The sequence below is a fragment of the Cetorhinus maximus genome, chromosome 1 (genome assembly GCF_964194155.1).
Source record: "Cetorhinus maximus chromosome 1, sCetMax3.hap1.1, whole genome shotgun sequence".
NCBI classification, from domain to species: domain Eukaryota; kingdom Metazoa; phylum Chordata; class Chondrichthyes; order Lamniformes; family Cetorhinidae; genus Cetorhinus; species Cetorhinus maximus.
In genome coordinates this window covers 159,034,240-159,049,976 of record NC_135879.1, presented here as the reverse complement: position 1 = coordinate 159,049,976, position 15,737 = coordinate 159,034,240, and the positions used below count along the sequence as shown (strand labels likewise).

The 15,737-nt window shown below is 42.9% G+C and overlaps 1 protein-coding gene across 2 annotated transcripts in view; it reads right to left on the bottom strand.

Moving 5' to 3' along the window:
- adamts6 (ADAM metallopeptidase with thrombospondin type 1 motif, 6) overlaps window positions 1-15,737 on the bottom strand; it is a 338,642-nt gene that overhangs the window by 151,509 nt on the left and 171,396 nt on the right. For both annotated transcript variants that reach the window (XM_078548849.1, XM_078548859.1), the window contains exon 10: window positions 13,834-13,980. In XM_078548849.1, the coding sequence (XP_078404975.1) occupies window positions 13,834-13,980 (147 nt within the window). The remainder of the gene's footprint in view (window positions 1-13,833; window positions 13,981-15,737) is intronic.

Below are 15,737 nucleotides of genomic sequence, written 5' to 3'. Positions count from 1 at the left end.
TTACGGCAGCTGTACAGGGCCTTGGTGAGACCACACCTGGAGTATTATGTGCAGTTTGGGTCTCCTTAACTAAGAAAGGATATACTTGTCATAGAGGGAGTGCAGCGAAGGTTCACCAGACTGATCCCTGGGATGGCAGGATTGTCGTCTGAGGAGAGATTGGAGTGACTAGGCCTATATTCACTGGAGTTTAGAAGAATGAGAGTGGATCTCATTGAAACGTATAAAATTCTGACAGGGATGGAGGCACTGGATGCAGGGATGATGTTTTCTCTGGCTGGGGGTTCTAAAACAAAAGGTCACAGTCTCAGGATATGGGGTAGGCCATTTAGGACTGAGATGAGGAGAGACTTCTTCACACAGAGGGTGGTGAACCTATGGAATTCTGCACCATAGAAGGCTGTGGAGGCCAAGTCACTGAATATATTTAAGAAGGAAATAAATAGATTTCTAGACTCTAAAGGTGTCAAGGGATATGGGAAGAGAGTGGGAGTGTGACGTTGAGATAGAGGATCAGCCATGATCATATTGAATGGCGGAGCAAGCTCGAAGGGCTGAATGACCTACTCCTGCTTCTATTATCTATGTTTCTATGTAAATCTAGTGCTGTTTGTCAAGTCAATAGAAAATGAATGCTCTGACTTCCTTTGTGAGTCTTCCATAACAACATTTCTTCCTTCCAGTGGTTAAAGATGAAAGGTGTTGTAGTATGCCTTAAAGAGAATGAACATGTGTCTTGATACATTACTAGAAGGGGAATGATGTATGTATTGTGTGTTCGAATTTTAGCTTCACTTCATTGAGCAGACAACACAGGTCCTAGTGCTCCAAACTTTACTATAATTTCAGACTGTCCTTATGTGCCTACTCTGAACAAGTGAACCTATAATGTGTATACCCAATCTTTATAAGTGTTTGGTGCCTTGTGTCTTATACAGCAAATAAGCTTAAGGACTTATATTATTATAAGAAAATGACATAATGTCCACTATTGGTTCCTTCTAAATCACAATGGCGGCAGCTAATAGACATCTTAAATAAAAGCTACAACATGATGGCAAGTATGGAAAAGATTAAGTATAGATATGACATGGTGAACAGTGCCAGCTCATGCTACACGGCATGAGAAGACCCTCACTTTGGAGACATGGAGAAGGATTTTCAGGTCGTTGGCTGGGCACGGTGGGCGGGCCTGGGGTTTCACGTTGGCTGGCCAATTAATGGTCAGCCGGCATGAAATGCACGCTGAAAGGCTCAGCTCTGCCAGGATGGGGGCAGGAGAAAGGCGAGTGAAGAAGTCAGCATGGGCGCGGGGGAGCGCGCACTGAAAGTTCCCTCAGGGAGCTGAAGAATTTTAAATCATGAAATAAAGAGTTGGAAATGCTGGAAAATATGTCCACATACCAGACTCCCTCACATGAACATACAGATTATAAAAATTCTGTCAAAACATTTTTATGTCTTTAAAATCGATATTGGAAACCTCATCCCGCCAATGGATGAGGTACCCTCAAAAATCCAAAGGCCGCCTGGTTGATTCACCACCCCAGCAACGTTGGATGGGAAGTGAAAATCACACTTAATTAATAAATTAATGGCCTTATTAGGTTTCGTAATCGTCAGCGCATGCGCCCGCCAACCGAAACATCGCGCGAGTGTCACATCTGCAAACTTTTAGATATTTGTAACAAGTTCCATTGGCTGATCTACAATTGAAATGGAGTGCCACCTTCTCTCAGGCACTAGGGACTTCTGCTCAATGTGAAGGGTGAAATGCCAATATTCCTGGGTCTCACTTGTACCATAATATCAGTACCGAGTCAGCAAAACTTACTTCTCTAACATTGCCAAGCATGGAGTTCTCGGATAGTGTAGAAAAATTCTTTGCATAAAAAATGCACTTACTTACGAAACATTGCTGCTTCATCGAAACACCTGCAGCAGAACCAGACATCCTCTGAAGAGCTGCACGAGTATATGACATCCTCTAAACACCTACAGCAGTATCTGACGTCCTCTAAACAGCTGCAGCAGTATCTGACATACTCTAAACACCTGCAGCGGTATGTGACATCCTCTGAACAGGGGCATCAGTATCTGACATCCTCTAAAAAGCTGAAGCAGTACCTGACATCCTCTAAACACCTGTAGCAGTATCTGACATTCTCTGAATACCTGCAGCACTATCTGACTTCCTATAAACAGTGCAGCGGTATCTGATGACCTCTAAACAGCTACAACAGCATATGACTTCTGTAAAACAGCTGCAGCAGTATCTAACATTCTCTAAATACCTGCAGCAGTATCTGACTTCTGGTTAACAGGTGCAGAAATATGTGACATCCTCCAAACAGCTGCAGCAGTATATGACTTCTGTTAAACAGCTGCACCCGTTTCTGAAATTCTCTAAGCAGCTGCAGCAGTATCTGACATCATCAAAACAGCTACAGCCATATCTCAACTCCTCCATACAGCTGCAGCAGTGTCTGACATCCTCTAAAACCTGCAACAGTACCTGAATTCCGATAAACAGGTGCAGCAGTATCTGACATCCGCCAAACACTCACAGCAGCATGTGACTTCTGTTAAACAGCTGCAGCAGTATCCAATATTTTCTTAACATCTACAGCAGTATTTGTCATCATCTAAACAGCAGCCACAATATCTCACATCGTCTAAAGACCTGCAGCAGTATCTGACATTGTCAAAACAAATGCAGCAGTATCTGACATCCTCCAAATGACAGCAACAATATCTGACATCCTCCAAACACCTGCAGCAGTATCTGACATCCTCTCAACATCTGCAACGGTATCTGACATTCTCTCAAAAGCTGCAGAAGTATCTGACATCTTCTAAACACCTGTAGCAGGATCTGATGTCCTCGAAACAGCTGCAGCAATATCTCACATCCTTTAAAACCTGCAACAGTACCTGAATTCCGATAAACAGGTGCAGCAGTATCTGACATCCGCCAAACAATCACAGCAGTATGTGACTTCTGTTAAACAGTTGCACCCGTATCTGACACCCTCAAAACAGCTGCAGCAGTATCTCAAATCCTCTAAAACCTGCAGCAGTATCTGACATCCTCTAAACACCAGCAGTAGGATCTAATGTCCTTGAAACAGGTGCAGCATCATCGAGCATACTCTAAACACCTGCTGCAGTATCTGACATCCTCTAAACACCTGCAGCTCACATTCTCTGAAACCTGCACCGCTACAGCGGTATATGACATTGGTTAAACAGCTGCTGTAGTATATGACATCCTCTAAACGCCTGCAGCAATATCTGACATCCAATAATCAGCTGCAGGAGTATCATACTTCCTCTAAACAGCTGCAGCATTATCTGAGATCCTCCATACAGCTGCAGCAGTATCTCACATCCTTTAAAACCTGCAACAGTACCTGAATTCCGATAAACAGGTGCAGCAGTATCTGACATTCGCCAAACAATCACAGCAGCATGTGACTTCTGTTAAACAGCTGCACCCGTATCTAACACCCTCAAAACAGCTGCAGCAGTATCTCACATCCTCTAAATACCTGTAGCGGTATCTGATAACCTCTAAACAGCTGAGCAGTATCTGATGTCCTACCAACAGCTGCAGCAGTGTATGACTTCTGTTAAACAGCTGCAGCAGTGTATGACTTCTGTTAAACAGCTGCAGCAGTATCTGACATCATCTAAACAGCTGCAGCAGTATCTGATGTCATCTCAACATCTGCAGCATTATCTTACATCCTCTAAAACCTGTAGCAGTAACTGACTTCTGTTAAACAGGTGCAGCAGTATCTGACATCTTCCAAACAGCTACAGCAGTATATGACATTCTCTAAATGCCTGCAGCAGTATCTGACTTACTCCAACTGCTGCAGCAGTAACTGACATCCTCAAACACCTGCAGCAGTATCTGACATCCTCTAAACATCTGCAGCAGTATCTGACATCCTTTAAACATCTGCAGCAGTATCTGACATCATCTAAACATCTGCAGCAGTATCTGACATCATCTAAACAGCTGCAGCAGTATTTGATGTCATCTCAACACCTGCAACATTATCTCACACCCTCCAAAACCTGTAGCAGTACCTGACTTCTGTTAAACTTATGCAGCAGTATCTGACGTCTTCCAAACAGCTACAGCAGTATATGACATTCTCTAAACACTTGCAGCAGTATCTGACAACCTCTATATAGCTGAAACAGTCACTGACATCCTCTAAACAGCAGTCAAAATATCTCAGGTCGCCTACACTCTAGCAGCAGTATCTGGCATGCTCTAATCAGCTAAAGCAGTATACAACATGCTCTAAACACATGCAGCATTATCTGGCATCCTCAAAACAGCTGCAGCAGTATCTGAAATTCTGCAAAGAGCTGCAGCAAGTTCTGACATCCTCTAAACACCTACAGCAGCATCTAACATCCTCTAAAGAGCTGCAGCAAAACCTGACATTCTCTAAACACATACAGAAGTATCTGACATCCCCTTAACACCTGCAGCAGTATCAGACATCCTTTAAACACCTGCAGCAGGATCTGACATCCTCGAAACACTTGCTGCAATATGTGTCATCCTTTAAACAACTGCAGAGATCTCAACCCCTATAAACAGCTGCAGAATTATCAAACACCCTTACGGATGCTGCAGTATCTGACATCCTCTAAACAGCAGCCAGAATATCTTACATGGACTAAACACCTGCAACAGTATCTGACATCCTCCAAACAGCTGCAGCAGTATCTCACATCCTCTAAACAGCTGCAGCAGTATCTGACATCCTCTAAACACCTGCAGCAGTGTTTGACATCCTCGAAACACCCACAGCAATATGTGTCATCCTTCAAACAACTGCAGAGTATCTGAACTCGAAAACACAGCTGCAGCATTATCCAACATCCTTGAAACAGCTGCTGCAGTATCTGATACCCTCCACACAGCAGCCAAATTATCTCACATTGTCTAAACACCTGCAGCAGTATCTGACATCCTCTAAACACCTGCAGCAGTATCTGACATCCTCTAAACACCTGCAGCAGTATCTGACATCCTCTAAACACCTGCAGCAGTATCTGACATCCTCTAAACACCTGCAGCAGTATCTGACATCCTCTAAACATCTGTAGCAGTATCTGATGTCCTCCCAACAGCTGCAGCAGTGTATGACTTCTGTTAAACAACTATTGCAGTATCTGACATCCTCCAAACAGCTGCAGCTGTACCTGATATTCTCTAAAGAGCTGCAGCAGTGTATGACATCCACTAATCTGTTGCAGCAGTATCAGTATTCCTCTAAACAGCTTCTGGTATCAGACATCCTCTGTACAGCTGAAGCAATAACTGCCATCCTCTAAATAGCTGCAGCAATATCTGAAATCCTTGAAACATCTGCAGCAGTATCTGACATCCTCTAAACACCTGCAGCAGTATCTGACATCCTCCCAACAACTGCAACAGTGTATGACTTCCATTAAACAGCTATTGCAGTATCTGACATCCTTTAAACAGCTGCAGCTGTACCTGAAATTCTCGAAAGAGCTGCAGCAGTCTTTGACATCCTCTAAACATCTGCAGCAGTATCTGTCATCCTTGAAACACGTGCAGCAGGATCTGACATCCTCGAAACAGCTGCAGCAGTACCTGATACTCTCTAAACACCTGCAGCAGTATCCGACATCCTCTAAATGCCCACAGCAATATGTGCCATCCTTCAAACAACTGCAGAGTATCTGAACTCCAAAACACAGCTGCAGCATTATCCAACATCCTTGAAACAGCTGCAGCAGTATATGACATCCACTAAACAATTGCAGCAGTATCAGTATTCCTCTAAACAGCTTCTGGTATCAGACTTCCTCTGTACAGCTGAAGCAATAACTGCCATCCTCTAAATAGCTGCAGCAATATCCGAAATCCTTGAAACACCTGCAGCAGTATCTGACATCCTTTGAACACCTGCAGCAATATCTGACATCCTTTAAACACCTGCAGCAATATCTGACATCCTTTAAACACCTGCAGCAATATCTGACATCCTTTAAACACCTGCAGCAATATCTGACATCCTCTAAACACCTACAGCAGGATCTGACATCCTCGAAACAGCAGCCTCGGTATCTGACATCCTCTAAACACCTGCAGCAGGATCTGACATCCTCTAATCACCTGCAGCAGTATCTGACATCCTCTAATCACCTGCAGCAGTATCTGACATCCTCTAAACACCTGCAGCAGTATCTGACATCCTCTAATCACCTGCAGCAGTATCTGACATCCTCTAAACACCTGCAGCAGCATCTGACATCCTCCAAAAACCTGCAGCAGTATCTGACATCCTCTAATCACCTGCAGCAGTATCTGACATCCTCTAAACACCTGCAGCAATATCTGACATCCTCTAATCACCGGCAGCAGTATCTGACATCCTCTAATCACCTGCAGCAGTATCTGACATCCTCCAAAAACCTGCAGCAGTATCTGACATCCTCTAAACACCTGCAGTAGTACATGTCATCTTCAAACAACTGCAGTTTCTGAACTCCTATAAACAGCTGCAGCATTATCCAACATTCTTGAAAAAGCTGCTGCAGTACCTGGTATCATTTAAACAGCAGCCAGATTATCTCATATCGTCAAAACACCTGCAAAATTATCTGACATTCTCTAAGTACCTGCAGTAATATCTGATATCCTCTAAACACCTGCAACAGTACCTGATATCGTCCAAACAGCTGAAGCAGTATCCAATATCCTCTGAACAGCTGAAGCTGTTTTTGACATCCTATAAATGGCAGCCTCAATATCTGACATCCTCTAAACAGCTGCAGCAGAATCTGACATCCACTAAACAGCTGCAGCAGAATCTGACATCCGCTAAACACCTGCAGCACTATCTGACATGCTCTAAACATCTGCAGCAGTATACGTCATCCTTCAAACAACTGCAGATTATCTGATCTCCTATAAACAGCTGCAGCAATATCCAACATCCTTGAAAAAGCTGCTGCAGAATCTGCTATTATTTAAACTGCAGCCAGATAATCTCACATCGACAAAACACCTACAGCAGTATCTGACATCCTCTAAACAGGTGCAGCAGAATCAAACCTTGTCTAAACGCCTGCAGCAGTATCTGACATTCTTGAAACAGAAGCCAGGGTCTCTTACATCGAGTAAACACCTGCAACAGTATCCGGCATCCTCTAAACAGCTGCAGCAGTATCTGACATCCTCTAAAGGGAAGCCTCAGTATCTGACATCCATTAAACACCTACAGCTGTATCTCACATCCTCTGCACAGCTGCAACAGTATCTGACACCATCTAAACACCTGCAGCAGTATCTGGTATGCTCCAAAGATCTGCAACAATATCTGACATCCTCTAAAAAGCAGCCAGATCATCTCACATCGTCTAAACACCTGAAGCAGGATCTGACATTCTCCAAACAGATGCAGCAGTATCTGACATCCTCTAAACACCTGCACTGTATCAGAACATTGTCAAAACTGCTGTAGCAGTATCTGTCATGCTCTATACCCCTGCAGCCGTATCGGACATCCTCTAAACACCTGCAGCAGTATCTTACATTTGACTAAAAACCTGCAGCAGTATCTGACATCCTCTAAACATCCGAAGCAATAAACAAAACCTCTCACCAGCTACAGCAGAATCTGACATCATCTAAATGGCCGCAGCAGTGTCTGACATCCTCAAAATACTTGCGGCAATATGTGTCATCCTTCAAACAACTGCAGAGCATCTCAACTTCTCTAACCAGCTGCAGCTGTATCTGACATTCTTGATAGGGCAGTTTCAGTATCTGATGTCCTCCAAACAGCTGCACAAGCATATGGCATTCTCTAAACAACTGCAGCATTATCTGACATCCTCTGAACAGCTGCAGAAGAATCTGACATCCTCAAAACACCTTCAGCAGTATCTGATCTCCCCTAAATACCTGGAGCACTGTGTGATATTCTCTAAATGGCTGCAGCAGTGTCTGACATCCTCTAAACACTTGCAGCAGTATCTGTCACTCTCCAAAGAACTGCAGCAATATCTGACATCTTCTAAACACCTGCAGCAGTATGAGACATTCTCCAAAGAGCTGCAGCAGTATCTGACATTGACTAAACGCCTGCAATAGTATTTGACATCCTCTTAACAGCTGAAGCAGTATCTGACATCCTCTAAACACCTGCAGCAGTATCTGACATCCTCTAAACACCTGCAGCAGTATCTGACATCCTCTAAATACCTGCAGCAGTATCTGACATCCTCTAAGCACTTGCAGCAGAATCTGACATTCTCCAAACCACAGCAGCAGTATCTGAACTCTTCAAAACACCTGCAGCAGTATCTGACATACTCTAAATACCAGCAGCCATATCGGACGTCCTCTAAACACCTGCAGCAGTATCTGACATTCTCGAAACACCAAAGCAATAAATGATATCCTCTAAACACCTGCAGCAGTATGCGTCATCCTTCAAACAACTGCAGAGCATCAGAGCTCCAATTAACAGCTGCAGCAATATCCAACATCCTTGAAAAAGCCAGATTACATCACATCGTCTAAACATCTGCGAAAGTACCTGACATTGTCTAAACACCTGCAGCAATATCTGACATCCTCGAAACACCAACAGCTGTATCTGAGATCCTCTAAATGCCTGCAGCAATATATGACTTCCTCTAAGCAGCTTCAGCAGTATCTGCCTTTCACTAAACAGCCGCTGCAGAATCCGACATCCACTAAACACGCAGCAGTATCTGACATTCTCCAACAGCTGCAGCAGTATCTGACATCCTCTAAACACCTGCAGCAATATCTGATATCCTCTAAACACCTGCAGCAGTATCTGACATCCGCTCAACACCTGCAGCAGTACCTGACATCCTCTAAGCAGCTGCAGCAGGGTCTGACATTCTCCAAACAGATGCAACCATATCTGACCACCTCTAAACACCTGCAGCTGTATCAGACATTGTCAAAACCGCTGCAACAGTATCCATCATGCTCTATACCTCTGCAGAAGTATCTGACATCCTCTAAACACCTGCAGCAGTATCTGACATCCTCTAAACACCTGCAGCAGTATCTGACATCCTCTAAACACCTGTGGCAGTATCTGACAGACTCTAAATATCAACAGTCATGTTGGACATCCTTGAAACATCTGCAGCAGTACCTGACATCCTCTAAACACCGGCAGCAGTATCTGATATCCTCTAAACACCTGTAGCAGTATCCGACATCCTCTAAACACCTGCAGCAGTATCTGATATCCTCTAAACACCTGCAGCAGTATCTGACATCCTCTTAGCACCTGTAGCAGTATCCGACATCCTCTAAACACCTGCAGCAAAAAATGACATCCTCTCAGCAGCTGCAGCAGTCTCTAACATCCTCTAAACAGCCACAGCAGAATCTAACATCATCTAAACACTTGCAGCAATATCTGACATCCTTGAAACACTTGCAGCAATATCTGACATCCTTGAAACACTTGCGGCAATATGTGTCATCCTTCAAATAACTGCAGAGTATCTCAACTCCTATAAACAGTTGTAGAATTATTCAAAATCATTGAAAAAGCTGCTGCAGGATCTGACATCCTCTAAAGAGCAGTCAGAATATCTCACATCGACTGAACACCAGCAACAGTATCTGACATCCTCCAAACACCTGCAGCTGTATCTGACATCCACTAAAGGGCAGCTTCAGTATCTGATGTCCTCCAAACAGCTGCACCAGTATGTGGCATCCTCTAATCAGTTGCAGCAGTATCTAACATCCTCTGAACAGCTGCAGAAGAATCTGACACTCTTTCAATAGCTGCTGCAATATCTGACACCCTCTAAACACCAGCAGCAGTATGCACCATATTTCAAACAACTGCTGAGTATCTGAACTCCTGTAAACAGCTACAGCATTATCAGGCACTTTCTAAACAGCTGCGCCAGTACCTGTTATGCCTTTTACACCTGAAGCAGTGTCTGATATCCTCTAAATACCTACAGCAGAATCTGATATCCTCTAAACACCTGCAGCAGTATCTGACATGCTCGAAACACTTGCGGCAATATGTGTCATCCATCAAACAACTGCAGAGTATCTCAACTCCTATAAACAACTGCAGAATTATCCAACATCACTGAAAAAGCTGCTGCAGGATCTGACATCCTCTAAATAGCAGTCAGAACATCACACATTGACTGAACACCAGCAACAGTATCTGATATCCTCAAAACATCTGCACCAGTATCTGACATTCTGTAAAGAGCAGCTTCAGTACCTCATGTCCTCCAAACAGCTGCAGCAGTATATGACATTCCCCAATCAGCTGCAGCAGTATCTGACATCCTACGAATAGCTGCAGAAGAATCTGACATCCTCTAAATACCTGCAACAGTATCCAACATCCTCTAAACAGCTGAAGCTGTGTCTGACATCCTCCCAAAGACAGCCTCAGTATCTGACATCCTCAAAATGCTGCAGCAATAAATGACATCCTCTAAACAGCTGCAGCAGAATCTGACATCATCTACATACTTGCAGCCGTATCTGACATTCTCCAAACAGCAGTAGCAGTATCTGACTTCCTCTAAACACCTGCAGCAGTATCAGGCATTCTCTAAAGAGCTGCTGCAGTATCTGTTATGCTCTATACACCTGCAGCTGTACTGACGTCCTCTCAACACCTGCAGTAGTATCTAACATTCTCTAAACACCTGCAACAGTATCTGACACCCTCGAAACAGCTGCAACGGTATCTGACATCCTCTACGCAGTTGCAGCATATCTGACATCCTCAAAACACCTACAGCTCTATCTGACATCCTGTAAACAACTGCAGCAGGATCTGACATTCTCCAAACAGATGAAGAATTATCTGACCACCTCGAAACACCTGCAGCTGTATCAGACATTGTCTAAACAGCTGCAGCAGTATCTGTCATGCTCTATACACCTGCAGCAGTATCTGACATCCTCTAAACAGCTGCTGCAGTATCCAACATCCTCTAAACAGATGCAGCAGAATCTGACATCCTCTAAACACCTGCAGCAGTATCTGACATACTCTAAACAGCCGCAGCAGTATCTGACATTCTCTCAACACCTACGGCAGTATCTGACATACTCTAAACAGCCGCAGCAGTATCTGACATTCTCTCAACACCTACGGCAGTATCTGACATCCTCTAAACACCTGCAGCAGTATGCGGCATCCTTCAAACAACTGCAGAGTATCTAAACGCCTCTACACAGCTGCAGCATTATCCAACATCCTTGAAAAGGCTGCTGCAGTATCTGACATCCTTTAAACAACAGCCAGATTATCTCACGTTGTCTATACAGCAGAATATGACATCTTCTAAATACCTGCAGCAGTATCTGATATTCTTTAAACAGCTGCAGCAATATGCTTCATCCGTCAAACACCTGCAAAGTATCTCAACCCCAATAAACAGCTGCAGAATTTTCCAACATCCTTGAAAAGCAGCTGCAGTATCTGACATCCTTTAAAAAGCAGCCAGATTATCTCACATCATCTAAACACCTGCAAAATTATCTGACATTCTCTAAACATCTGCAGTAACATTTGACATCCTCTAAACAGCTGTAGCAGTATTTGACATCCTCTAAACAGCTGTACCCCCATATCTGACATCCTCTAAACACCTGAAGCAATAGCTGACTACCTCTAAACACTTGCAGCTGTGTCAGACATTGTCTAAAAAGCTGCAGCAGTATCTGTCATGCTCTATACACCTGCAGCAGCATCTGACATCCTCTAAACACCTGCAGCAGTATCTGACATTCTCTAAATATCAGCAGCAGTATCTGACATCCTCTAAACACCTGTAACAGTATCGGACATCCTCTGAACCTGAAGCAGTGTGTGTCATCCTTCAAACAGAGCATCTAAACTCCTATAAGCATTCCAACATCCTTGAAAAAGCTGCAGCAGTATCTGACATCCTCCAAACAGCTGCAGCAATATCTGACATCCTCCAAACAGGTGCAGCAGTTTCTGACATCCTCTAAACAACTGCAGCAGTAACTGACATCCTCTAAACACCTGCAGCAGTATCTGACATCCTCCAAACAGCTGCAGCAGTTTCTGACATCCTCTAAACAGCTGCAGCAGTTTCTGACATCCTCTAAACAACTGCAGCAGTAACTGACATCCTCTAAACACCTGCAGCAGTGTCTGACATTCTTTCAACACCCGCAGCAATATTTGAAACATCTGCAGCAGTATCTGACATTCTCTAAAGAGCTGAAGCAGTATCTGACATCCTGTAAAAACCTTCAGTAGCATCTAACCTCCTCTAAACACCTGCAGCAGTATCTGACATCCTCTAAACACCCGCAGCAGTATCTTGGCACCTTGGGAGCTTATTGTAAATGTGTAATGCGGAAGAATCTTTGGACTGGCCGTACAAGACTTCAGCAGACATAACACCATTGCTGCAATGTTCCTGACATGTCCATGATCAGATCAGTAAATTGGCATTATAAACTTTGAATATAAAATGATGGAATCAACTTGCACGTAAAGATGCAGATAATCCTAGTGCCGATAGAAATAAGCTCTGTCCTCACTATTTTTGGTGATCGCCTCTTGGTTTAAAACATTTAAATTCAATGCTGGTAGGGTTCAGACTATGTTTGTATAAGGCTGGGTAAGTTTTGGGCCAAATGGTCTGTTCCGGAAAAATATATTAAATACTGCCCCTGCCTGCAGGGATTGCACACAGCTGTTGCTTTATTAAGGACAGGTCTCTAGCATTCTGTAGGCTTTTCCACTTTGAGAAAAAGAAAGTACTTGAGCATGTGGGCAAGTGTTAAAGACAGATCTGAGTATTTCTCAAAACCGCACTTCTTTCTGGGTTGGAAGCTTCAGTGATTACCCCCCACTTTGTTTCCAAATTGCATAAAACCCCCACAGGAGTAGTAAGCTATTATTTATACAGGGTGGAATATCAGTTCCACATGTCAACAGTACAGAATAAGCCGTTATAACTCATCATTGCTCAGTCTCCGGCTGGCTGATAATGGAAACTAACATTTTGGTGCCTTTTTATTGGCTTGACAATCTGTATTTTTTTCAGTGATCAAAACCAATCTGAGTGCGAGTGCAATGTTAGAGCCTGTTTGTCTTGGATAGACAGAATTATTTTACAAATGCCCAGCTATCTATAATTAATTAACAAAAGATCCAAAATGAACTTCACATCATTTATCCTACACAAAATACACAGCAGAAAATAGAATAAATAATATTGATGGAGTTTTAGTGCATTGGACACATCCCATGATCTCTTCCCAGCCCCAGAACCAATTAATTAATTCTGTTTAAACAGGGTAGCAATGTGAAGGATGAATCAAAGCCAATATGAGCAAAACAGTTTAAACTCCTCTGGAAATAATTTCTCAATATGGGAATAAATAACCACTGTTTTTAAATGCCAAATATCACAATCTTTAATGAAAAGGCTAATGCAACAAAAGAAGGAAAAACTGAATGGAGAAAAATTAGAAATTCATCAGCTGGTTTTCACACTTTCACATCTGTGCTTACTTTAGACTTAGATCAACAAATGTCAAAGAAAGCATTTACTTTAAAATCAAGCATTTATCCATTACATTCAGCAAAATCTACATATAATAAATTGTATTTACACATAAACCTTTCATTGAGCTGCAAGTCCAATTGTATCAATTAATTGTATGTTTATTCATGGCAACAAATAGTGGTCATTTCTTTAATAAATGGGATAATCTAATTTGCTCTGCTACTGGGCACTTACTCCAAAAAGCTGGTGATATAATCTCTGCTGCACGTAGACCATGAGAATGGATTGGTGTTGGCAGTAATATGAGCTGCCATGAGCTTTGCTGCTTCATGACCTTTCGTCCCACAGGAGTTTCCAATTCCATCATGGTTCATGCCGAAACTGTCAAGAAAGAAGTACTGTATTAGCTGAGTGTGCAACCAGGCAACTATCTATCATGGCCACCATGTAACATTCAAAGCACTGAGTGTCTTGACACACAGCATCAGTCTCAGTACAGGGAGGTTTTCAGCACCCTCATATGTGTTTAGAGAAATGACTCCGCATGATTAAGTACGTTGATGTACATTTATTCTCAAAACATTTTCTATTCCAGTCTTCTTTCATGTTGAAGCACTCAGTGGATGCGGTGTTTAACAGACTTTCTTGGGTTCTTCTTACACCTTCACAACTTCACATGGCTAGAGATTAAATTCTAAGGTACATAGATGATATATAGTGGGGAGCAGAAAATGGCTCAGTCCATGAGTAAGGAACAAAACAAGTGACAGACTTATATTGCTACTGTACAGATATCTATCATGCCTCGCATTTAAAAAAAATTATGTGGCTGTCTTGTTAATGCTTCCTACCCAACCTGATCATTTCAAGCACAGCATTCATTATACAGCTGAGGCATTTGGGAGAAAATTGTTCATTGGCATAACGTAAAAGGTTAGAAATTGATATAATTATACTTGTTCTTAGGTGAAAGGGGGTGCATTGCCTATAAACTTAGCATCAGACAGCCTGTACCAATCTGCTAAATTCCTAAGGCACTCGGATGGCCACATAAATCAATGGTCAAGTTCCTCTCATATGTAAATGAGAGGCCTAATGTGCATTGAAGTAAGCCTTGTTGAAATGAGTTCATGATACATGCAACAGGTGACAATCCTGCCCTACTCGGTTTATCCAGTTCTTTAGAAAAAAATCCTTCCTTTGTATATTAGGAATAATAGTGCTTCCTCAACTTCACTGCCATCGCAAACCTAGAGTTTTTCCAGGGGTTGTCCCTCAGCCCGTGGAACCCGCTCCAGCCACCCTCTGAGGACTTATCTGTGAGACACTGCCAGTGAAGCAGGAAAATCAATGCAGGTGTTGTTTCAATTCTCACCTTTAATGTTTTAAGTGGAACCAAGAGGGCTTTGACATAATAAATTCTTAAGCCAATATCCACAGGGTGATTTAAAACCTTATTGCTGGTACAATGTGACATTCTGATGTCTTAAAATCTATTTGCTTAATGAGACTTAAAATTTAACTAAAAATTGCTCAATTGATTGACATTGAGAACTTTAAAGTGCATTATAAAATTTAGCCCTTCCACAGATATAGGCAACCTGCTAAGTGATTAGTTATAGATTGTGTGCACACCGGTGCTATATTGCAACCAAGCAGCACCATTGTGTAACATACGAGCAGTATTCTCTGACCAGTGTCTTTCTGTGACCCACCAGCACCATTGTCTCATTGTCCAGCAGTCAATCAAACTAGTTTTAATTCAGCAAAACAGGGATCACCATTTATTTTGATGGTGGGATAGAAACATAGGGCAGGATTTTGGGGTCGTCAGGCTGCCATGGTGGGCAGGTCCGGGAATGGTCGGTAAAGGGGCCACCACCTGCAATTGACCCCCAACTGTGAAAGGCAGCCTGAAAAGCTCAGCACTGCCGGAGTGGGGGCAGGAAGAGGGCGAGCACTGACGTTGGCGCTGGTGCAGGAAAGCACGCAATGAAAGCTCCCTGATGGCAGAGAGCTGCCTCAGGGAGCTGAAGAATTTTACAAACAAAAATAAAGATTATGAAATTCTGAAACAAGTGTCCCCGGATAGGAATCACTCACCTGAACATATAGATAATAAAAATTTTTCAAAACAT